Raw genomic sequence first — 24,520 nt, 5'->3', positions numbered from 1 at the left:
TTGTCCAAAACTGTAATTTATTTCTCCATAGTGCCAAAATACACTAGAATACTCCGTAATCGTAGAAAATATTATCGGTATTGTTCGGATATAAGTATACATAATTATAGACGCAATGACAAGTGAACGTGATGATTCGATGACATGAAATTTTATACGAATGGAGCGTACGTTTGAAATGGGGCACATCGTGAATGGCAAAATCGCACGAGTCTGAGCAAATAAAATTAACGATAAGTATATTAAAAAAAAAAAAAAGGAAAAAAAAACATAATCGCATGGAAACACATCCGTTGAGAATAAATTCAAACGCAAATCGAACGTACTCCGTCTTGATAGTACGTTGAAAATGAATCGTGAGCAACGGTGTGTGCTTTCGAAAAATCAAATTGGAATTATTTGTTAAAGGAAGAAAAAAAAAAAATACCATACTTCGACGAACGTGTTTCCTTACGTTGAAACAACCCATTCGGCGCGGCAACAGGCGCAAAAGTTTTACAAATTAAACGGCGGAACAAACCACTGGCAAAAATCCATGGGGGTGGGTTCTAAGAGTAATATTGAACAAAAAAAAAAAAACGAGTTGGATCGATCGAGGATACCAACGATCATGCAATAAGTTTACGCCCGACATTACGGCGCCTAACTGTAAAATAAAACGTAAAGCATACACGGTACTTGAACGTCGATCGCGCCCTCTAAGGAACTCGAACGAAACCTTATCGATACAATCGAGTTCAAACCTCCGCGAACCTCGCGAGACACCTTCTCTCGCGATCATAATACGAACGGTTGTGCAATCTCGAACAACCGACAAAAAAGAAAAAGAAAAAAAAAACAAATACTTTCTCGCCCCGATGCAAAACGTATATACTGATTTTTTTAATACTAAGTAAAAACGGCTCGCAGAGGGTTAATTTCGCTTGTACCCTGAAACAGACGCGATACAAACAAGCATCATACCTTCGATATACATTCGATAGCTTTGTCGCAAAATGGCCCACAGTTTCCTCTTAGAATAATCTGCACCAACTATTCTACCGTTCGCAATTCAAAAGAATGCCTCCGGATGGAATTTCAGAGTTCTCGGAATTTTCCACCAACATTTTCTCGCTATTGATCACGATCTTAACCGATTGATAAGGATCAGGTAACTCGAATAATTTCCCCGGCATCGAGATCACTCGGAGGTATTCTTTCCAGTTGCTCGCAGTACCGGTTCGATGATTGCGCACGATTCTCGTTACAATCGTTCGAATTCGTTCGAGAATTTATTCAACGGAAACCGTGGCCCTTCGTAAAAATATCGATTATCGTAATAGAATCCGCAGCGCGAACATAAACGTACCTTTTTCTCTTTTTTCGTTTTCAGATTTTCCCCCAGTACATAGCAACACGTTTACAAATTGTCTTATATCGTAATTTTCGTTAAAAATAAGGAGATAAGAGAAAAAAAAGAAAAATGAAGAAAAACCGCATGCAACGTATATCTAAGTAGCTGCTAATTAGCAACGCGGGTGAATACATTTCGCGACAAATCAAGCTTGGTACAAGCACGACACGATCGTTACGATTACAGGCGTGAAGTATGCAACGATAACGCGGGCGGAACGGAGGCAAAAGAATCCTTCTCGTTACTTGTATATAAGTAATATTTTGATTTCTCAGGTACTTTATACACATTATCATAGGTAAATAAGGCAGGCGAGGCCAGGCCTAGCGTTCGTCGAGTTTAATTTTCCATTTCAAGGCCGTGGCCGAGCCACGACCGTTACTGATTGCAAAACGTAAATTCGATGAACCGAAGGACTGAAAAACCGTGGAACGCACAACGTTGTATTCGAATTAATCGATCCTAATCGCGAGCGTTCGCGATTAATTTAAATAACACGCTGCGCGACAGACTCTGCAAGGTGCACAATAAAATGTTGAAGAAAACGGAGCAATTCTTTATTGTTTTGCAGAACACCAATAATTACGATTTATTTAGTTACCTCCTGCAGGACTCGTGGATCAAGAATGTATTTTTAACTCAATGTGTTGAAAACTCAAATTTTATAGTAACAAGTCAATTATTCAAAAAAAGAGCGTTGAAAAGAATTAACAAAATGTCGCTTTATGTGTCCTGGACCAAGGACAAGAAAAATTCCAAACTAGTTGAAAATTTCTACTATTTGCGATCCGTCCGATGAAAACTAGAATCTGAATTGTAAAATGGAATGAATATACGTAGCGCTAAAAACGAGCTCACGTGTGCAAATAATTGTTTCAATTTCTATTCATCTGTTACTCGAATCGAATTTCACCTGTTTCTATTCTGGACCGATCTACAGTTCTATCGTCCATTCTGTGACAAAAAAATTGCTCGGTTCACCCCGGTTTAAGTTCTCTCTTCAACGCGGGCGACTCTCTACAGAGCGGCCATCTTGCAAATCTCGCTGAAGTCCGTTCGATCCCACGGATCTGTACAATTAAAAGATATTGGGTATGCAGGGCATACAACCGACTCTTAAGTTTTATACTGTGTATGTGTGTGTGTGTGTGTGTGTATATGTGGGTGTCGTGTGCCTGTACGCGTGTGTATATACGTGTGTAACGTGTAACGCATCGTCACCATTTGTCGTCGCGATCGAAAACACGTAAGTACAGCGTCGAAGTGTGAGCCGAGGGCGCCACCATCGCGATTCGTCTCGTTCGCGGGCGGATCACGCGGTACATTCTCATAATGATCGAATCACGAAAGAAGTATACTCAATCCCGCTTACGCTACGATTCCCCTTAACTCCGATCGTTATCATTTTTTTTTCCTACCACCTTTTCTTTTTTTTTCTCTCTCATATCTTAAACGGATATCGCTTTGACAAAGTCGTTACGGTACCGCGAACAATTTTTTTTTTTCTTCTAACTCGATTCGCTCGACTTTCGTCGGCTCGTTCGAAGCTTTTCCTTTTTTTTTCTTCGTCGTGTCGCTTCGATGTATACACGGTGCAACAAAAATCGGCGCGTCGAAGATGCTCACCCTGCTACAGAGCACAACGGGGTGCAAGCTTCTCCAGAGATATAAAACGTAAGTCCGCGTAAACGCGTTGTGCATTCTATGAACCTGGTCGCAGGTTGTGACCACGACCCGGTTAACTTTCTTGTTTTTTGTTTTTTCTTTTTTTTTTTATTAACGCTAAACACACAAGAACACACACGTAAACGTGTACGCTTACACAGTAAGCATCGTGCAAAAGTCTAAGCCCTCCAAACAACACTGGCGTTCGCGAGCAACTCGTCGGCGCGAATCGTTCCGTCGTTTTCTCGAAAGAAAGTTTTCACGGTCGGTACGATGTCAATTCGTCCCGCTCGAGGCCACTCCCACCAATGCGAACGACGCCGCGGACGATCCGCTCACCGGTAGCGTTACGAGCCCGCCGTGAAAGACAGGGGGCGTGGCATGCGCGCGGTAGAGAGAAAGCGGTGGTGCGAGCGCCGAACGAGGTAGTGGGGGTAACTGCTCGGTGGCCTTGGGCGGCCAATTGAGTTCGAACCGACCCGACAGTACGGTCGCTACGTTCCCCGATAAGCAACGCGCACGATCGAACGTTGAGATTGTTAAGCATCGATCGATCGCGAACTATTCGTCTAACGATCGTCGCGATATTAGGCCAGAACGATTCATCGGTCGAATTGCTTGTCGAAGAATACAGCGGCGCGTTACGTTTCACATCGAAGCACAATATAATTGTGTTATTTCTAAGATTAAAATCGAAAGAATACATTTGTCTATCGCCTACGATTCCCTTCTTCCCCTATACAAAATACCTCACAAAATAGACCTCTTTAATTTCGTTCATCTCTACGAAAATCAATAAAATTCCGTAACATCTTCTTTTTTTCTCTCTCTCTCTTTCATTTAGAAAAAATACTACCCGAACTTATCGTGCGATCAGTTCGCTACTATCTCAACCGCGCTTATTTACACCGTTAATTTTACTTCGCGTCTAATCTAACGAAAGTTATCGAAAACGTGCGGTGACCGGTTCTTTTCTCCTCTGTTCCTCGAACTTTTGCAAATACTAAAAACGTATCGCTGTGTGTGCTTTTGTAAAAAAAAATTTTCAAACGACGAAAACGCGATACAAAATGGATAAAATTGTTTTGAGCTCGATTTGGGGTTCTCGGTAAGCTATTATTGTTGTAAATGTTCGTTTAAAAAACTATAATACAAAGTAATAAATCTGTAAATCTTTTTCTCCAGTTCTGTTTCTCTCTCTCTCTCTCTCTCTTTCTCTCTTTCTCTCTCTCACACACTTTCTAAATTCCTATCGTGCGGGCAGTGAAACAAATATACACGCTATTAATATGAAAAAATAATATTCTGTAGAATATAGAAAAATAAAATTCGATGCCTCGGCTCGCATTTCTGTTTCTCCCCCTATCACCCGTAACTTTTCACTGCCCGGTTCTGCAAATTAAACAACCGTTAATTTACTCGAATTAAACGAATTGGAAGTCTACGAGAAATGTGTATTTGAACGCGTGCATAACCTTACTACAATCGAAGATTAATCACTCGGAACACCATCGTGATAATCACAGTGCCCAACATTCATCAAGTATCGTCGATAACCGTACAAAAAATCTTCAGTATGTTTTATACAACCCTATATACGCTGCACAAAACGCAGAAGTTTAGCGGATATTTGACATTTTTGGACACAAAAGTTATTAATTGGGAAACTTAATTCGGGACGAATATTCGAATTCCGGCGATTAAATTATATTTTACGATAAACTTGCAAAATCGAAAGAAAACACTCGCTAGAAAAAAGTAGAAATATATTTTCCAGAGAAGACACTACCGAAAAGAATCAACGGAACAGATCGAAGTCTAGACGAAATAAATTGGCCGTACAAACCCACATCCCCCCTCTCCAAGGACACGAGACGTGACGCCTACGTTACGTCATACTTGTCTCTCTAAAAGCCAAACAGTGGCGTATTTGTAATACTGCTTGAGAATTTACACTTCTAGTCGTTCGAACGAGTAGTCCCAATTCCAGGTGTTCTTGATTCTCCAGAGGAACCTACCCAAAAATTGGCTAATAGATAAGAAAAAATAGACAAAGACCCTGACCCAAAAATGTTCAAATATCCGCGCACACCTGACTTCAAACGACATTAAGCGACGTTCAAAATGTGATTGAACAAAAAAAAAAAGAAGAAAAAGAAAATACGAAATACACAATAATTCACAATTCCGATAGAAATGTCGCTTGTATTTGTGTAATCGGATGTTACGTGACGTAAAAGAACGTTCGATACAAGTAAAAATTCTCCAAGCACTAACTAGAAGCAATGATGTATAAAAATCGTGTTTCCCTTGTTAGTTTCGTTACTTCGTTTAGGATACGATGGAATTCACAAAAAATTCTGCTCGAATGGCAAATGTGTGTGCCAATGAACATTTTTTCGCCTAAGGAGCGACCCCAAGACGATCGCCCCCGAAGAATCGTTCGTATTCGTTCGGGTTTCGAACGCTCGTGTTAAAAATCACCCCCAACTCGAAGATCATTCGCTTCGATCGTCCAATGTACTGCTCGTACATTTTCTTCGCGCGTCTCCATTTTTCCTTTCGTTTCGAAATAAACAAAAAAAAATTAAAAAGAAAAAAAAAGAACTCTCCAAGCTCTCGTAATCGGCCGAACGAGCAGTTCGGCTCGTATAGCGCGATCCGTGCTCCTCCTCGAGGAGGATACACTCGGTGTACACATTTAAATCGAACTTTCGACCGTTTCTCATCGACGTTAGTAAACACACGATGGACAAACGGAATATTCCTAACGTGTTTCCATCAAGCTCGTTCACCATGAGGAATAAATATTATGCGACGCTCACGTCACTGGTCCATGGGCGTGTTAGTAGAAATGTGTGGATGAAGCTGTGAAATTCGAGAGGAACTTCAAAAAGATGCGTGTCGAGAGCGGTCCTTGAGAGCTGAGAAGCTCGCGAAGAAGCGGCTCTCTAAACGGGAGACCTAACCGCCACGTGCACCGTTATCTAACACCATTTTCTAATATTTCAACGAAACACACTCCCGGACACTGATATCTCTCGGTCGATTCGTGAGAAAATTCTAGAAATTCGTGGATGACGGTTCCCTTTTGATTCCTTCCCGTGGGAAAATCAAAACTGGTGCCCACTCGGTTAACGATCGGGCAACGGAAAAAGAAAACTTAACGATTCTTTCGCGAAAGAACTCCTCCATTCGGCTAACAGACTTTAATTGAGCATCGACTGTCGCGTCATCTATCAAGTACCATTTTTTTTTTTTTTTTTTTTTATTCGTTTCAACGCTTATCGGTACGGAGCTGTAAGTACCTTGTCAAGCTTTAAACGAGGCCAACTAGTTCTTTTTTCATCGTATGAAAAAGTATCCTGTGGAATTATCGCTTCGTTCGTTACTAGAGAATTTCATCGAACGAAGTTCCATCGTACTCCAGTGGCGTTCGACGCGTGCAACGCCGACTATCATCTTTGAAAAATGAAAAAAAAAAAAAAAATGAAAAAAAAGAAGAAAAGAAAATCACTGAAAACAACAAAAACGATGATACTACCGTCATTCGTCATCGCGTGCATGTACAGTTCTTTCAACGGAAGTGTCCACGCGCAGCCCGCTTTCGTGCACGCGCGCACGGGAACACCCCGGTTTCATGCACGCGCACGCGCGCGACGATCTTGTCTACATCTGGTCCGAATTTCTCTTCCCAAGAGAAAATATAAATGTCGCCTCTCTCGATCGACGTTAAATTACAAACAAATAATACATACTATATGTATATATATAATATATAACTTGCAACATATATAAATAAATATTTATACTATATAACAAAAAGTCGACACCGGCGACTTCGCGCTCGGGTGTCTGTCCTCGGAACCTCGTCACTCTGCAGATAAATATTCGTGGTCGTCCGCCTCGTTGTTAATTCTCCGGGAAAGATAAAGTTTCCTCTTTATAAATACTTCGTTAACCTTATCTCTCGATATTCTCCTATTGTTGTATTCCCGAGGCGCGTGTTTGCGAGTTATATCGAGGTTCCGATGTCACTATCGCTCGTAGATCGAATTATTGTTCATTCCGCGCGGCCTTGTTTATCGTTCACACACACACGGGCTCCACGCGGCGAGCTATCGAAATACGAACTATACTTACCGCACGTCGCTTCTACGATTTTTCACACTCATAAATATTATCTCGTAAAAAAATCTTGTATTATTTCGTATAAAAAAAAAGAACCAACAACGCATCCTCGTTGCATCGTTTGACTTTTCTTTTTTCTTTTTTCTTTATTGATATTACTAATTATTATTTGTTATTATTATTATTATTATTATTAATATTATTTTCTTTTTTTTTATTTGTTTGACGTAGTGCTCATTGTCCGCGACCCGTTCGTCGCGCCTCAGTCACTCTTTCTTTCTTTAATTTTGTATTTTTTTTTTTCTATTTATTCCTTTGTTGCTTTTCCAAGCGAGCGCACCTTCTTCTCGGTTGAACGTGGGGAGGATTAAAGGGCAGTCTAACGTTTCCAATGCGAACGAAACAGGTGTTCGCATTTTTTTGAGCATGTCTAATTGACGAACGATGAATTTTCAAAAAATTCAAACGGCAGTGTACGCTACTAACGCGCCAAAATTACGACGAGATCAAAGTTGCCAACGATGCTTGTGAAATTAATTGGTGTTACGTTTAAATTCGTTTAAAGTGATTTCGATGCTATTAGTCGAAGTCACGAGCGTCTATATCGGTGCGAAACAGACAGAAGTCACGAAAATAAAAATTATTAACACTGATCGAAGGTATATCTTTGTGCTTTGAATCAACGCGAAAGGACACTCGTGAATAGTGCGAATAAGCGAAATGTTCCTAGTAAATGTATATTCCAAAATTTTATTTCGCGTCATTGTTCAGAACTAGTAACGCAAAACATGTTCGAGAACAATTTACGAACCGCCAAAATACGAAAAGGACTGCTATGTAACAAAAATTCTTCCACGCGAAGGAACAATTCAATATTGCCGAATAAAAATTGTAACCTTTTAATTAAAGTATAATTCACCGATAAAAATATCAATCTAACTTCAAGTAGAAAAATATTTGTCGATATATTATCAGATACTACAAAATATCATCTTTAAAATGTAGAAAAATATTAAACCTTCGCGATTCTCGTAATTTCTCGAATAGAAAACTCCAGGTAGAAAATACTGGCCACGCGACCATCCCCCACCGCGGCGCTAGGCCACGCCTCGGTCTCCCCCACCAGCGCTCCACGCTCGCTCCCGCCAATACCGCGCGAGGGTGGAGCGCGTACCACTGAACGAACTCCGCCTTCGATCGCCTAAAATCGCGTTATAGCAGCAAAGATCGTGCATCGCCACTATTCACGGTCACAGTAACGTTAGACCAGTATTTTATACCTCCGATAGAACATTCTCTCGCGACAGATATGTACCCAACCCCTGCACCGGCGGTTCGTAAATCGTTTTCAAAGAACAACGCACTACATCGCAATCGTTGGTGTTGAAACACAGCCGGTGATAAAAGAAAATTACGACAAAACTCCCCGTGTCGTTCATCAATTGACACCGAACAGACCGATCGAGTCGCGATACTAACCACGAGCACAGTTTGGTCGCTTCGTGGTGCTCGATGTGACTCGTTATTTTTTTTATTTTTTTATTTTTTTTTTTGTTTTAATTTCTTTCTCGAATAATCGTGCGCTTCTCGTCCCCGAGAACGTTCGTTATCATCCGCGTCGAAGCTGGTGATCCGCTCGAGGAACGCTCGTCTCTCTGTGACTGAGGGATCGATCGGTTCGCCCGAACGTTCGTCTCTCCTCTCGCGTTTCGGCGTGCACGACGACGCCCGCCAAGATTTACCCAATTGTGCCGCGCGTCGCGGCGGCTTCACACCGGCGGCGGTCCCCTAACGTAGCGCAGCTGGGGCGTGAGGGAGAGGTTCAGGGTGTTCGCTGCCTCGCAGCAATGCGGCTCGAGAAAGCAACCCACGTAGAACAGGACGATCAGGGCCAGCTGGAACGGGAGCGCCGCCTTCAGGATGCGACAGACCCAACTGTGGGGTAGATCTGGCTCGTTGTCCGGATCATCGGGATCGGTCGCCCCGCTCTTTGTCGCGGCCGCAGCGACACGCTCTGTGTTCTCTTTCGTCATCTCTGTGGAACTGGCCTTCTTGCGCTTGCTGCACACACGGAGGGAAAAAATTGTTTGTTTATCAATGGTAATAGGAACGAAGTAAAAATTATTATCAAATCGTCGAGTTTTAGGTAATGGTCTGGTGTTTAGTTTAGGAGTATATTGTAGTGAAATTGTTGAGTTTTGATTAGAATAGTGTGATAGTGTGATGTTCAATTTAGAAGTATATATGAGCGAATGGAGGTTTGAACTGTAGAGCAGCTAGAGTAGGGTGATAAAGAACTTGTATTAGGGTGAGAATTACAATAGAAGGAGTAAGAGTTGCGTTGGAAAGTTGGCTTAGTCAAAGGCCAAGATTAGATTACTAAGAATGATAATAATAATAAATATTAAGGCAAAGATTGATAAATAGGATGGTAAAGATTGTTGATGATGATAAATATCAGGAACGCGAATCATTCGCTACCGATTAGGGTATGTAACATGGAATTGAACTCGAGGGTTTTTTTGTCTAATAAGAATGTTTTCTTTTAAATGGATAGTTTCGAATGCACAGAGCGGACCACCTAAATCGACCAACTGTTTTTTTTTTTCACTCGTCAGAAATCAGAACTATCCCCGCGAAGTGTCTCGAAAACTATCGGAGATACTAATTTCGTTGAAATCGACGTATACCAGCACCGTCCCCTTGCGAGATTAAATTAATACTAAAACAGACTAACCGCAAACTTCTCGGTGCTCGAAAACTCGAAGATGTCCCGGTAGTCGGGCAAATTAATTTATAGCGTCCCATGGGCGAAAGTAGCACCAGGAAGTGAGTAAAACGTAAGTTTCGAGGATAATCAACAAGTCAGAGGTGCATCTTCGTGTCTAGGAACTTCTGGTGTCAGGTGACCTTTAATATATCGTGTACCTACCCGAGTGCCAACAATTGTATTTTAAACAAATCTTTCTATACTCGTAACTATTCGAAGTTTGTAAAAATGTAGAATTCTATCAATTTTTATCAACACGATCCAACTCCAAAATTATCTCGTTTCTTATTCGGAGAATAGACGTGGCATTTATTTATTTATTTTTTATTTATTCATTCGGGAGCACTTTTACGTTTAAATCGAACCAACGAAATTGGAGATACATCTAGGAACAGAGCGGAAACAAAGAGAAAAATAAGCGACAACCTGGACGCGAAAAAAAGGGGCGACGAGTTTTTACAGCTTCTTTTATGATGCAATATGGCCGACGTTCTATACCCGCGAAAACTAAACCTATTACCGTCGGCGTCGAGCAGTGATTAAATGTGACTATAAAAAAAACATCCTTCAAACAAAGTTAAATAAGGTGGCCCGGTGATAATGGGAATTCGGGAGTAATTGCGATTGAAAGAGCGGGTCACGAAACGAATCCGTTAGGGGAGGAAAGTAAAATAGGGAACGCACGTTTTAAGACCACATTCTGCTGGTTCCGATCTCAATTTTCTGCCCCTGTAAATATTAATCCGCGACGAGTGAAGATAACATTACCGATATCCTGGACATTTGCAACGTTGCTGGTCGTTTTCGAAACAATTGCGTAATTTCTTTTCAAGAAGAAAGAACATTTTTTTTTCAAACAAATGTAAAATATTTAAAAAAGAAAAAAAGATTAAGGAACAGATGTGTCCAGATTAAAGGATCCAGAAGTTGATACCAATGTAAAATATTTAAAAAAGAAGAAAAGATTAAGAAACAGATCTGTCCAGATTAAGGGACCCAGAAGTTGATACGAATGTAAAATATTTAAAAAAGAAAAAAAGATTAAGAAACAGATGTGTCCAGATTAAAGGACCCAGAAGTTGATACGAATGTAAAATATTTAAAACAGAAAAAAAGATTAAGAAACAGATCTGTCCAGATTAAAGAACCCAGAAGTTGATACGAATGTTTAATTTCTATCGGAGAAATATTGGATAAAGTGAGATATATTTTAAAGAAACAAGAAACGCGAATCAACGGTTGTTCGTTGGGTCGCGAAAATGTTAATCTCGAATGTTTATGGCAGAGCTACCGATTCACGCCTCGAGATCTTTCAACGTGGTTTTTCCAAGGGATAGACGCGACAGCGCCAGTGAACGTTCATTCACGGCAAACTTCTTACATTCAAATGAGTGGACGCGTTATGGGAGTAGAACTATGAACGAACGAGCTCTTGTCCCCGCGTCTAAATAGACGCCTTCATTCTTTGCTTCTCATTTCGACGTTATGCAAATGGAATGCGAGCCGAGAAGGTCGTTCTTTATTCCCCTCTAAAGTCGTGGCGTCTTTGGACGCCTGAATAAATTAAAAACCGTGCTCCCGTGCGTTTACCTCGGAAATATTTCGACGCGAGTGGGACTTATTGGAAACGAATCACTTATCGGGAAGATGGAAAGTTTATTTAGGAAAATTTCTTTCCGAAAGAAAGGCGACGAAACTTTTAAAGAAATTACTCGGACATGATAGATTATTCTTTCGACAAGTGGATGGAAATGTTGAAAATGGGGATGAAAGAAGCAACTAATTCTCGCTTTCGAGTGTCAAAATCTATAGTCTTCTTCTGTTTAAGTATTTTTGTAATTCTGTGGAAATTTTATTTTATAAACTATCAATATTGTGAAAAGAAGTAATTCGAATTTTCGAGTGACAAAATCGATAGTCTTCTTCATCCTAATTATTTTTTGAATTCTGTAAAAATTTTATTAAATAAATTATCAAATATTGTGAAAAGAAGTAATTCCCATTTTCGAGTGACAAAATTGATAGTATTCTCTTCCTAATTATTTTCTTCAATTACGTCAGAATATATCTCCATGGCAACTACATCAAGATTGTGAGATCCGGTCACAAAACGCAACTCTCCTCAAAATAAACGTTCTCCAAGTTCAACACCCACTACCAGAGCTCAATTCTTCAATTACATCAGAATAAGTCTCCACAGCAGCAACATCAACGAAACCCTGTGACAAAACGCGACTCTCCTCAAAATAAACATTCTTCAAGTTCAACTCAAGCGCACTACCAGAGCTCAATTCTTCAATTACATGAGAATAGATCCGTACACAAAAGACTCCAACTGATCCACAATGGACCTTGAGAACTGCATCCTACACGATGAGAGGAGACGTTCAATCGTTCGCGAACTCTTAGCCAAAGAGATACTCACTCCGCGAAATGATAAACCTGGTTGCTGGTCCGCTTGGCAGCGCGCGCCTCGACGCTTGCCGCGGTGCGTACGATCAGCTCTCGGCACTGTTTCTGTAGATCGCGTAGCTCGGTCTCAGCGTCGTCGACTCGCTTCCAGAGTTCAGCAAGAGCCTCGCTACCGGGCGCCAATTGGCTCTCGAGGCTACGGGTCAATCGACGAAGGGCTGCCAGGCGTCGTTCCCTTTCGCTCAACTCCTGCTCGCTTCCGCTATCGGAGATCCCGCTGTCCGAGAGAGAGCCACCTTCCTGGGTCAGGTTGATCGGCGAGGTGTCACCGAATTTCGTCACGGTGCCGCTGCTCACCTCCTCCGTGGTCGCGTCTTTCAGCACTGTCCCATTCTGCAACAAGAGCACCGGTCCTGAGTTGACTTTGACTGTTCGAATCGGTGGGGGGAGAGGAGAGACGAGACGAGACGAGACGAGACGAGACGAGACGAGACGATCGTCTCTTTTGGATTCTTTCGCGAACGGATCGCCGGGGGAGAACTTCCTGTTCGTGCTACGGTGCTTGCACGTGTCAGAGTGTAACGAAATACGTACGGTTCTGAGAGTATTTGAAGTGTGTTCGGGATTGAGTGAAGTGTTTTCGAAGAAAGAAGAGTGATCGAGTTGAATGGCAGAGTGTTCGAGTAGAGTGACAGGGTGTTCGAGTAGAATGACAGATTGATCGAGTAGAATGACAGAGTGTTCGAGTAGAATGACAGAGTGATCGAGTATAACGGCAGAGTGTTCGAGTAGAGTGACAGAGTGATCGAGTAGAATGACAGAGTGATCGAGTAGAATGACAGAGTAATTGAGTAAAATGACAGAGTGATCGAGTAGAGTGACAGAGGGTTCGAGTAGAGTGACAGGGTGTTCGAGTAGAGTGACAGGGTGTTCGAGTAGAGTGACAGGGTGTTCGAGTAGAGTGACAGGGTGTTCGAGTAGAGTGACAGGGTGTTCGAGTAGAGTGACAGGGTGTTCGAGTAGAGTGACAGGGTGTTCGAGTAGAGTGACAGGGTGTTCGAGTAGAGTGACAGGGTGTTCGAGTAGAGTGGCAGGGTGTTCGAGTAGAGTGGCAGGGTGTTCGAGTAGAGTGGCAGAGTGTTCGAGTAGAATGACAGAGTGATCGAGTAAAGTGACAGGGTGTTCGAGTAGAGTGACAGGGTGTTCGAGTAGAGTGACAGGGTGTTCGAGTAGAGTGACAGAGTGTTCGAGTAGATTGACAGAGTGTTCGAGTAGATTGACAGAGTGTTCGAGTAGATTGACAGAGTGTTCGAGTAGATTGACAGAGTGTTCGAGTAGAATGACAGTGTTCGAACTCAGGTGAACAGTGTTTGAGATAGAGTGAAGTGTTTTCAACAAAAGAAGAGTGCTCGAATAGAATGACAGAATGTTCGAACTTGGGCGCAAAAGACGAGCAATTCAAATGGCATCAGAGTAAAGTATTTTTGGTGAACGTAACCGGATGCATGGAGTGAGAATGCAGGATGCGAGAGAAACGACTGGGACACAAAAATTGAAAAGTATTTCACGTATTAATACGTGTAGCCAAACTTTTGACCGGTAGTGGACGTGTGGAATTGAATTATAAACCGTTGCGTTGAATTATAAGTTTATGTATATTGATTATAGGTACTCGCGACGATTTAGAAGAGAATTATGGGCGGTAAAGGACTACCGTTGAAACAGGAAGGCATCAAGAATCGGTAAATTGATTACTTAAACAGAGGTTGTTCGAGTAGTTTGTACAGGTGGGTGTGTCTAGGTGCGTTTTATACGAGAGAGATACTTGTGTACGAGCGGTTGCTATTGTTTATTATAAAACTGTGCGTAATGATTATCGAAGAGACAGGAAGGCGTTGAATAATTGATGGTCATTACAATTCGACAGAAAAGATTAACTGGGTGATATAATGTAAGTGTCGCAAAGTTTCGAGAGTATAGATCGATAACCAATATGATATAAATAATAAATTTCATTAATTATTTTTCGCGTTGTAAGTACCTGGCCTTCGATTTTTATGACGTAAAGGAATTTTATTTTATGGAATTTACTTCACTTCGCTGTAGTAAAATATGTCATTTTTAAAACGTCTTTAAATCTACTTCAATTGGTAATATAACGTTTATAGTACAGTGCACCAATGCCTGAACATTTTTACGCGATGGATTACGTAAAAAAAAACATAAAAGTGTGTATTTAATTTATTATCAATAATCGTCTTTATATTAGATTATTTAATAAGTTTCATGATTTTTTCCACTGTAAAAAAATACTACACTTCAACTTTAAACTGTAAATATACTCTCGGTCGAGAAATCTATATGAAACTTCACACGTGTTTGTCGAACAGTAGTTCCATCTTAAAAAAAATAAAACGACGAGAATCTAATAGCTCCATTTCTTAAGGTAAGGGTAAATTAATTTACGAGTACCGTTAGTTTTCTATTTTGATAATCGTCCACGAATATTATAGGCAAAGACACGGTTAATAATTATAATTTAAACAAAAATTCATCATCCAAATATATTGTGTCAATCAAGAGAGTGCGACAACATAGATTCTTAAGTCTACCATCACTTGTCTATTTTGACACTAGATTGTTCAATAAGTTTCGTGATTTTTCCACTGTAAAAAAAATACTATAACACTAACTTTGAACAACTGTGAATATATTCTCAATCGAGAAATCTACATGAAACTTCACGTGTTCGTCGAACAGTAGTACCATCTTAAAAAAATAAAACGACGAGAATCTAATAGCTCCATTTCTTAAGGTAAGGGTAAATTAATTTACGAGTACCATTAGTTTTCTATTTTGATAATCGTCCACGAATATTGTAAACAAAGACACGGTTAATAATTATAATTTAAACAAAAATTCATCATCCAAATATATTGTGTCAATCAAGAGAGTGCGACAACATAGATTCTTAAGTCTACCATCACTTGTCTATTTTGACACTAGATTGTTCAATAAGTTTCGTGATTTTTTCCACTGTAAAAAAAATACTATAACACTAACTTTGAACAACTGTGAATATACTCTCGGTCGAGAAATCTACATGAAACGTCACACGTGTTCGTCGAACAGTAGTACCATCTAAAAAAAAATAAAACAACGAGAATCTAATAGCTCCATTTCTTAAGGTAAAGGTAAATTAATTTACGAGTACCGTTAGTTTTCTATTTTGATAATCGTCCACGAATATTGTAAACAAAGACACGGTTAATAATTATAATTTAAACAAAAATTCATCATCCAAATATATTGTGTATAAACAGTCAATCGAGAGAGTACAACCACATAGATTCTTAAGTCTACCATCACTTGTCTATTTTGACACTAGATTGTTCAATAAGTTTCGTGATTTTTTCCACTGTAAAAAAAATACTATAACACTAACTTTGAACAACTGTGAATATATTCTCAATCGAGAAATCTACATGAAACTTCACGTGTTCGTCGAACAGTAGTACCATCTAAAAAAAAATAACTAATAGCTCCGTTTCTCATAGAACGACAAAACTTATCGTGCAACCTATCGGGCCAGGTCTGCTCCAAATGGCGAAACAAAGTTCGTCCCGAAGCGCGCCAATGTCTGAAGATTTCTTCACGATCGATTACGCGGAGAATCGTGAAAGGATGTACTTAAGCCTCGCCGCTGATTAGATCACGGGATGCTGATAGGTATAAATACACCCCGAGAGAATACGATATCGAATATTGCGTAATCCAGTGTTGGTTACCGCCGCCAGGCAACCGGAAGGCATATAAGACGATTATACGAAGGAAGAAGGGGGCGAGATGGGGCGAGTGAAAGAAAGGAAGCAGACGGAACGATACAGGGGCGTGTGATGTCGAGTATTCCCTTCGGCGGATTTTAGACTCTGACCAGAATCAAATATCCGCTATACGCGTAGCTTCGCGGTTTTTGTTCGACAATTTCGAAAATCTACGACGAATCGTCACCCGAATCGATTCGTGTTTCTAACACGTGACGAGGGGATCGATCACGAAAAATTTATCGCTGTCGAAACGTATCGTTTCTCGATCGGGGAGAAACGAGCAGTCTCGAGAAAGGTCACGATTGTTCTTTCAACGATTACTTTTAACACCGCGATTGATAGAAGAAACGACTCGTGCCACGAGAAGATAGAAATCGTTGCTTCGTAACGCCCCGGATATTACTGCTCGAAACCAAAATAAAAATTCAAGTACTCGTCTCTTTAATCTATTTTATAGTTTCCTCGGTAAAAGAGGTATTATTACGTTCATCGTAGGTTTAGTGTTTATTACCCGCGAGAGGATCCGAAACGGGGGGGCTGGAAACGATAAAAGTGCTTGTATCGACCAACTGAGAGAACGAGCTCGAGAAGTTTTACTTCTATGAAAATTGAAAGTTGAATATATTATTATTGTTGGTGTTACTGTTATAGAATCATTCTGTAAAATAGACACGTGTTATAATCGTTCGAAAAGTAGGTCAAATCGTTTTTTTTATTCGCAGAAAAAATATTCTGCTCCATTTTCCAATCATTGCTTCTACGAACTTACATTTTACTCACGATCGACCACTACACATGGAAGATACTATCAATCTACTTTTGCTCCGAAATTTTCAAAATTGAGGATTCGTCTCGTTGCTAAATATATGTAAAATTTTTTATACTCGACATTCTCCGTACATAATTCACACCGTAAATAATTCTTTAATTTTCAATCAAAACATATTGCTCCATTTTCCAATCATCGCTTCAACGAATTTACCTTTTACTCACCTAAATTAACTATATACGCGATTCTCGCCGTAAATAAATTTATAATTTACAAACAAAATATACCGATCGATTTTCCAATGATTCCTTCAACTTACATTCAACGATTACACACGAAATAAGATCAACCATCCACCCTCGTTCAAGAACGTTCAAAATTGAACCGCTCGATTCGTTGCCATTTTCCGAGATTTTTTCTACTCGAGAGTGTTCGTGTATCGTCGTTCAATTGGCCCACAAAACCATTGTCTACGACATATATACCCGAAAACAATCCCCGACCCATGTACAACTGATACCAACCGTCACGTAACAGTTTCTGGCTTGATATGAACATCCCCTGTCTCTCGTTCTCTCTTCCACCGTTAACGAAAGAAAGAAACGAAAGAAACTTATCGAAATAAATTTATCATTTACGAACAAAATATACCGATCCACTTTCCAATAATTCCTTCAACTTACATTCAACGATTACACACGGAATAAGATCAACCATCCACCCTCGTTCAAGAACGTTCAAAATTGAACCGCTCGATTCGTTGCCATTTTCCGAGATTTTTTCTACTCGAGAGTGTTCGTGTATCGTCGTTCAATTGGCCCACAAAACCGTTGTCTACGATATATATACCCGAAAACAATCCCCGACCCATGTACAACTGATACCAACCGTCACGTAACAGTTTCTGGCTTGATATGAACATCCCCTGTCTCTCGTTCTCTCTTCCACCGTTAACGAAAGAAAGAAACGAAAGAAACTTATCGAAATAAATTTATCATTTACGAACAAAATATACCGATCCACTTTCCAATAATTCCTTCAACTTACATTCAACGATTACACACGGAATAAGATCAACCATCCACCCTCGTTCAAGAACGTTCAAAATTGAACCGCTCGATTCGTTGCCATTTTCCGAGATTTTTTCTACTCGAGAGTGTTCGTGTATCGTCGTTCAATTGGCCCACAAAACCGTTGTCTACGATATATATACCCGAAAACAATCCCCGACCCATGTACAACTGATACCAACCGTCACGTAACAGTTTCTGGCTTGATATGAACATCCCCTGTCTCTCGTTCTCTGTTCTACCGTTAACGAAAGAAAGAAACGAAAGAAACATCGGAGAAAGAGGGACACGAGACCGCGACACGAAACGCTGATACCAGACAGCAGTGGTAATAGTAAAAAAGCGACACGCTGCCAGGGTACGGAGTATTGCGAGAAGAGGACGAAGTCACGAGCAGGGTGGGGGGTGGTCGGTGGGTGGGTGGGGTGGGGGTCGAGAAGGCAAGCAAGAAGAGATGGTGGGGGTAGAGAGGGTTGGTTTAGGCTGTTGCAGCGGCGGAGACGTGGCGGTAGGGGGGAGGGGGAGAGCCTCCGGTAATGAAAAGCGCGATCCGCATACCAAGTAGCAACCTTCAACCTAACCTATATATATAAGTCGGTATACTCTTGTATAACGGATAGTAGGTACGAAGTGAGTCGAGTCAGAATCCACATTGCCCGAAGGACCAATCACGTAGAAGAAAACTGCGAGAATTCCTTATTTCCGGTCTGAGCGCCCTATAACGCGGCGCTCAACCCGCTACAACGTGGCGCGCGCGGGTAACCTTGGAATGTTCGGGGCGCGGCGACGATTTTCGAGCGACTGTGTCGAGTGTAAATCGAAACGGGAGATTTTGTTTTTTTTTTTTTGCGTAGAGTTTGGTTCTCGGAGAGAATCGAAGATTTAGGGAGTATAAATACACGTGGATCGATTACGAGTGTCGAGGATAAATCGAAATTGGAAAATTTGTATTGTTACGCGAGCCTTCGTTTTTGGAGAGAATCGATTTCAAAGATGTAAAGAGTACAAATACACGTGGATTAATTATGTGTCGAGAATAAATTAAAATTGAAAAATTTGTATCGTTACGCGAGCCTTGGTTTTTGGAGAGGATCGATTCCGAAGATGCAAAGAGTACAAATACACGTGGACGAATTATGTGTCGGGAAAAAATTAAAATTGAAAAATTTGTATCGTTACGCCTTGGTTTTTGGAAGGAATCGATTTCGAACATCTAACGAGTGTAAATACACGTTAATTGATTACGAGTGTCGAGAATAAATTAAAATTTAAAAATTTTTATTCTGACGCGAGTTTTGGTTTTTGGAGAGAATCGATTCCGAAGATGCAACGAGTACAAATACACATGGACTAATTATTTGTCGAAAATAAATTAAAATTGACAAATTTGTAATCTTACGCGAGCCTAGGTTTATTAAAAAAGATCGATTTCGAAGATACAACGAGTGTAAATACACGTAAACCGATTACATGCGTCGAGAATAAATTAAAATTGAAAAATTGTTATTCTTACGCGAGCCTTGAATTTTCAAGAGAATATTTCTTTCTCGAGCAACAATATTAATTAAATAATTTCTATTTTTGAAAAGAATCACCGCGTAATTTCCAAAATGCAACACGTCCATTTTATCCGGAATATCTGAAAATTATTCGATACGGAGTGCGATTACAAATAATTTTTCCAACCCCTTTTGTACCGAATAACATTTTCCAAAAATATTTTTTTTACGCACGAATGTATATTTATAATCGAGAGCCACTCACGTTCGTGTCGTAAACGTTGTCTTCGCCGAGTAACTAGCGATTGTTTGCACCATGGTTAGCGCCATACCACCCTATGGGTGTGTTGTCGAGTGTACGCGCGAAGGGTAGATATCAATAGAGATCGTACAAGGAAAATAAATGTGCAACCTGTATCGCGGCGGTGTGACAGACCGGGCTTACGAATTATTTCCATCCTATCTTATAATTAGACACGTCTAATTCGATCGCGACGTATAATTAGGACTTGGCCACGGGAATGAAACTAACGCAATAGTCTAAAGGGCAAGCAGATAGAAAAGAGTGGACACTAGATTGAATCGATACTGAGCGTTGGACGAGGTTGAAGCGAATCTGTTATTGATGCAGGAGGTTCGTTCGTTACGAATATAATTATTCTTGGTCGTTGACAAATAATATTTCGTTGAATTATCGTCACAGCAGGGAAGCAGTCGATAATTGATTTAAATTGTGTCGATAGTACAGAACGATTGAAAAGTCATCGAATAATTTACAAAAATATATCATTGTGCATTCTTATTTTACACATATGTTTGAGTTACATTTTCGAAACTTTTTTATCGCATAATTTTAGTGGTTTTTAACGTGTGTCTCTGAAACAACGTTTCAAACGGACGGTTATTCTATCTCGATCTACTTAGTATTCATGACAAATTCCTACACGTTCGGTTAATTTATTCGGTGACTTGTTTGCGAATAATTCTTATCTATTGTTCCACTCTTCGAAGAAACGTTGAAAAGTGTGCAAAGGTTACGTAAGATGGAACGAATTCGGGCCTCTGTTAACGTAACAGTTACTAATCGACGGATTTAAAGTATTGTACAATCGAGATGTGTTTTTACCATTTTTAATTAATACGATCGAGCGATTTAAATTAATAATTGCGTACTACGAGACTTGAAAGTAATACAGTAATAAGAAGACTAACAAAAACCACACGGTACGATATATGAATTGAGAACGCGCAATTGTAACTGTCGATCATTACTAATTGTTATTACAATCGTGATCACTATTATTATTATGCGGTAATGGACACGTATTTGTTCGGTATCTTGATCAACGGACATCGATAAATCGATCCGATTACAGGAAAAAATTCTACAAGATGATCATTCTGTAGTCAACAAATTACGAAATAACTTGACACATAAATAGCCAGCGTGTGACTCAGTCGTTATCAATTGTCGTTATAATTACGAACATCGACGTTTAATTAACGCAGGAATACTACCGTCTTGTTAAGAATTACGAAAGACTTGAAAAATAGCTGAGTACTTACGATCGCTTAACAAATACAAAAAAACGCGAAATTTAACCGAATACTTATGGTCGCTTAACAAATACAAAAAAAACACGAAATTTAACCGAATACTTGCGGTCGCTTAACAAATACAAAAACACGAAATTTGGTCGAGTACTTGCGATCGCTTAACAAATACAAAAAAACACGAAATTTGGTCGAGTACTTACGATCGTTTAACAAATACAAAAACACGAAATTTAACCGAATACTTATGGCCGTTTAACAAATACAAAAAACACGAAATTTGGTCGAGTACTTGCGATCGCTTAACAAATACAAAAAACACGAAATTTGGTCGAGTACTTACGATCGCTTAACAAATACAAAAAACACGAAATTTGGTCGAGTACTTGCGGTCGCCTAACAAATACAAAACACGAAATTTAACCGAATACTGATGGTCGCCTAACAAATACAAAACACGAAATTTAACCGAATACTTACGGTCGCTTAACAAACACAAAAACACGAAATTTAACCGAATACTGATGGTCGCTTAACAAATACGAAAACACGAAATTTAACCGAATACTTACGATCGCTTAACAAACACAAAAACACGAAATTTAACCAAATACTTACGATCGCTTAACAAACACACAAGCCCAAAACCTAACCCAAAGTACTTACAGTCACTTATCAAATACACAAAACCCAAAACCTAACCGAATACTTAAAAAAAAAAACACTAAATACATCCAAATACTTACAATCGATTAAAAGCTCCAAAAGACCGGAAAACAGCTCCTATTCACGATCGTGAAAACCTACGAACGACTCTAAAACTAACCGAGTCCATCCCATCGAGAACTACGAAAGACCGTTAAATTAATCACGTACTCGGAATCGTTGTACTCCGAAGATCCAGAAGAATCGTTTGTTCTCCAACAACCGTGGCATGGAGAACGCGCGCGAAACACTACTATATAAAACTCGAGCACCGATTCACCGTGGAATTCTTACCGCGTATCAACGTAGGTGTCACGGTAAGCGATAACGAGCGAATGGTCGCGAAACGAACGAAGGACGCGCTTCCTACGTCCACAGGGGGGCGAGTGCAAACATCGCAGTCCGTCACGTTGAACTTTTTACGCGACACCGAGACCACCGGAAGCGCTAATCAACGCCTCGGCCCGGGCGCAGCGCGCGTCTCTCCGGTTTCTGTTTCGCGTAGAAAGTTCGACTTGCCGACAACACGGTGTGCGTGTTTTACCCACGGGCTACGACCCGGTGTGGTCGGTGGCGATCTCCACCGTCGACGATATTAAATTTGTATTTTTACGCTGATTCCACGAGCCATTCCCGTACGTGAGGCGAAAAGGGAATCGTTCGGGCGATTAACGATCCGAATTCCCCGGGGAACCGGTGTGTGTCGGCTCGGTGGTAGCCAACACATACACACACGCGATGGCGACTCGGACCACGAGATCCTACCGTGCCTCGACCACCCTTATCCACACTCCTGACACCCCCACGGTTACCGTGGAGGCTTCGCTAATATTTTATTTAACGCCTATCAAAATTTATGGATTTCTCGCGGCCGCGTGACCCCGACCGTACACCGATCGCTGCTACGGAATTTAATGCTCGCGGCGTGCGCTGGACCACTATGGTCTTGAGCGTTCAGAAAGTCGGAATAACAACAATAGTCGTACCAATCGAGAATTAAATGTGCAGACTAGGCGTCGTTCGTAGTGAAACGAATAGGAATGGATGCAGGTTTGTTCGTTTGATGTGTCTGGTGCAGAGGGTTCATATTAAGAATTTTTTTTTTGGTGTGTATGTGTGTGTGTAATATTTTTAAGGCGAGAGATTTTAGTTAATTGGTGAAAGTGAGTGAATATACAGTTTAGTATTTCTAAAGTAAGAAATTTTTTTATTTGGAATTGTACGATAGGATTTGGCGATTGAGTTCTTTGAATGCAATTTTTTATTTTTGAAGTAAGAAATTTTTATTATTTGGAATTATACGATAGGATTTGGTGATTGAGTTCTTTGAATACAATTTTATATTTTTGAAGTAAGAAATTTTAATTGTTTGGAATTATATGATAGGATTTGCAACCCTTGAGTTCTTGGAATATATGGAAGGTTTAAATTAAGAATTTTTTTTTTTTGCGTGTGTAATGTTTTTAAAGCGAGAGATTTCAATTATTTGGAATTATACAATAGAAGATAAGGAATTGAGTTCCTTGAATACACGGTGGGTTTACATCAGGAATTTGTTGTAGGTGTGTACAATATTTTTAAAGTAAGAAATTTTAATTATTTGAAATTATACGATACATTTGGTAATATTCGAATACACAATGTCCCAGATTTAAGTGATCAAACATCATCAGTATATTTTACGATGGTTCTGAATAAAAAATAAATGTTGTGTAAATATGTATAGGTTATTTAACGCTAAGTATTGTATACACATTAACACCTAATTTTACACGAGCTAGATTTACTGTCATCAAATCGACAGACACAGTATTAAAAAAATTCCACAAACTCGAGAAACGATTCCCTTACCGTACAAGTCTCGTCGAGTAGATTTTCTTCGAAAAGTAATTTAAACGATCCCGTACCCATAAATACATCACGAGACATTTCCATTAAGAAATTTTCATAAATGAAAAATCACAATTGAAAATTCTTTCCGTGAATCATCATTGCTATTATTCCACTCAACAACTCCGTCGCGACATCCCCTCTCAAAGACCACCAAAATCAATTCGAGAAATCTCCACGAATGTTCGCAACGAACGAGAAACTTTCAAAAAAAGAAAAAAGAAAAAAGAAAAAAAAAAATAGAAACTCTACAAAATTACGAGCATAATTGACTTCGCCTTTTACCCCGGGAAACAAACACGAAGAAAATCGTGAGTCGCGAGCAGAGAACTATTACCGTTCCATATCTCGAGAGCCACCCCCCACGGGTTGGTTTTACCGCTCCAATCGGAATTCCACCTTCCATTGTCCGTTTCTCTCGTTCCAACGTCCACGGTGCGAAAGAAACAAGGACGGACAAAGGGCTGGAGAGGAAAGAGAGGTCGTAACGTCGAGCACTTTGTCGAGGAACGGGGGAAACGTTTGCTGTAGCCGGTTAAAGGGTCGTATCGGAAAGAGGAGCGGATAAAAAGAGGAGGAAGGAAAGATGTAACACGCCGAGTGCATGAAATTATCCCCAGGAGTGTTGTAGATCGGTGAAACCGGGAACAACGCGGATTGTTCCGTCTTGACGGGACTTTGAATACGTTGGAACGCGGAGTCGCGGTGGAAGTAGTCGAAAAAGTAAGGAGGCTCGGAGAGCTTTCTTGGCTACCACGAGAAGGGGTGAATTTAAAGGGAAAGGGGGGATGGGGGTTGGTTTTCTACTCCAGGCACCGTTCTTACCTTTTCTTAG

General features: G+C 40.3%; 1 protein-coding gene across 5 annotated transcripts in view; it reads right to left on the bottom strand.

Annotated features, from left to right (window-relative positions):
* The window catches only part of LOC143144593 (uncharacterized), a 259,819-nt gene continuing 235,299 nt past the window's right edge, over window positions 1-24,520 (bottom strand). For all 5 annotated transcript variants that reach the window (XM_076307173.1, XM_076307170.1, XM_076307169.1 and 2 more), the window contains exons 20-21: window positions 12,385-12,764; window positions 1-9,250 (exon numbers count right to left, since the gene is read on the bottom strand). In XM_076307173.1, the coding sequence (XP_076163288.1) occupies window positions 8,959-9,250; window positions 12,385-12,764 (672 nt within the window). In that variant the 3' untranslated portion in view covers window positions 1-8,958. The remainder of the gene's footprint in view (window positions 9,251-12,384; window positions 12,765-24,520) is intronic.

Source organism: Ptiloglossa arizonensis, chromosome 3, assembly GCF_051014685.1.
Source record: "Ptiloglossa arizonensis isolate GNS036 chromosome 3, iyPtiAriz1_principal, whole genome shotgun sequence".
Lineage (NCBI taxonomy): Eukaryota > Metazoa > Arthropoda > Insecta > Hymenoptera > Colletidae > Ptiloglossa > Ptiloglossa arizonensis.
The sequence above is the reverse complement of the archived record's forward strand: the minus strand, read 5'-3'. Positions and strand labels throughout refer to the sequence as shown.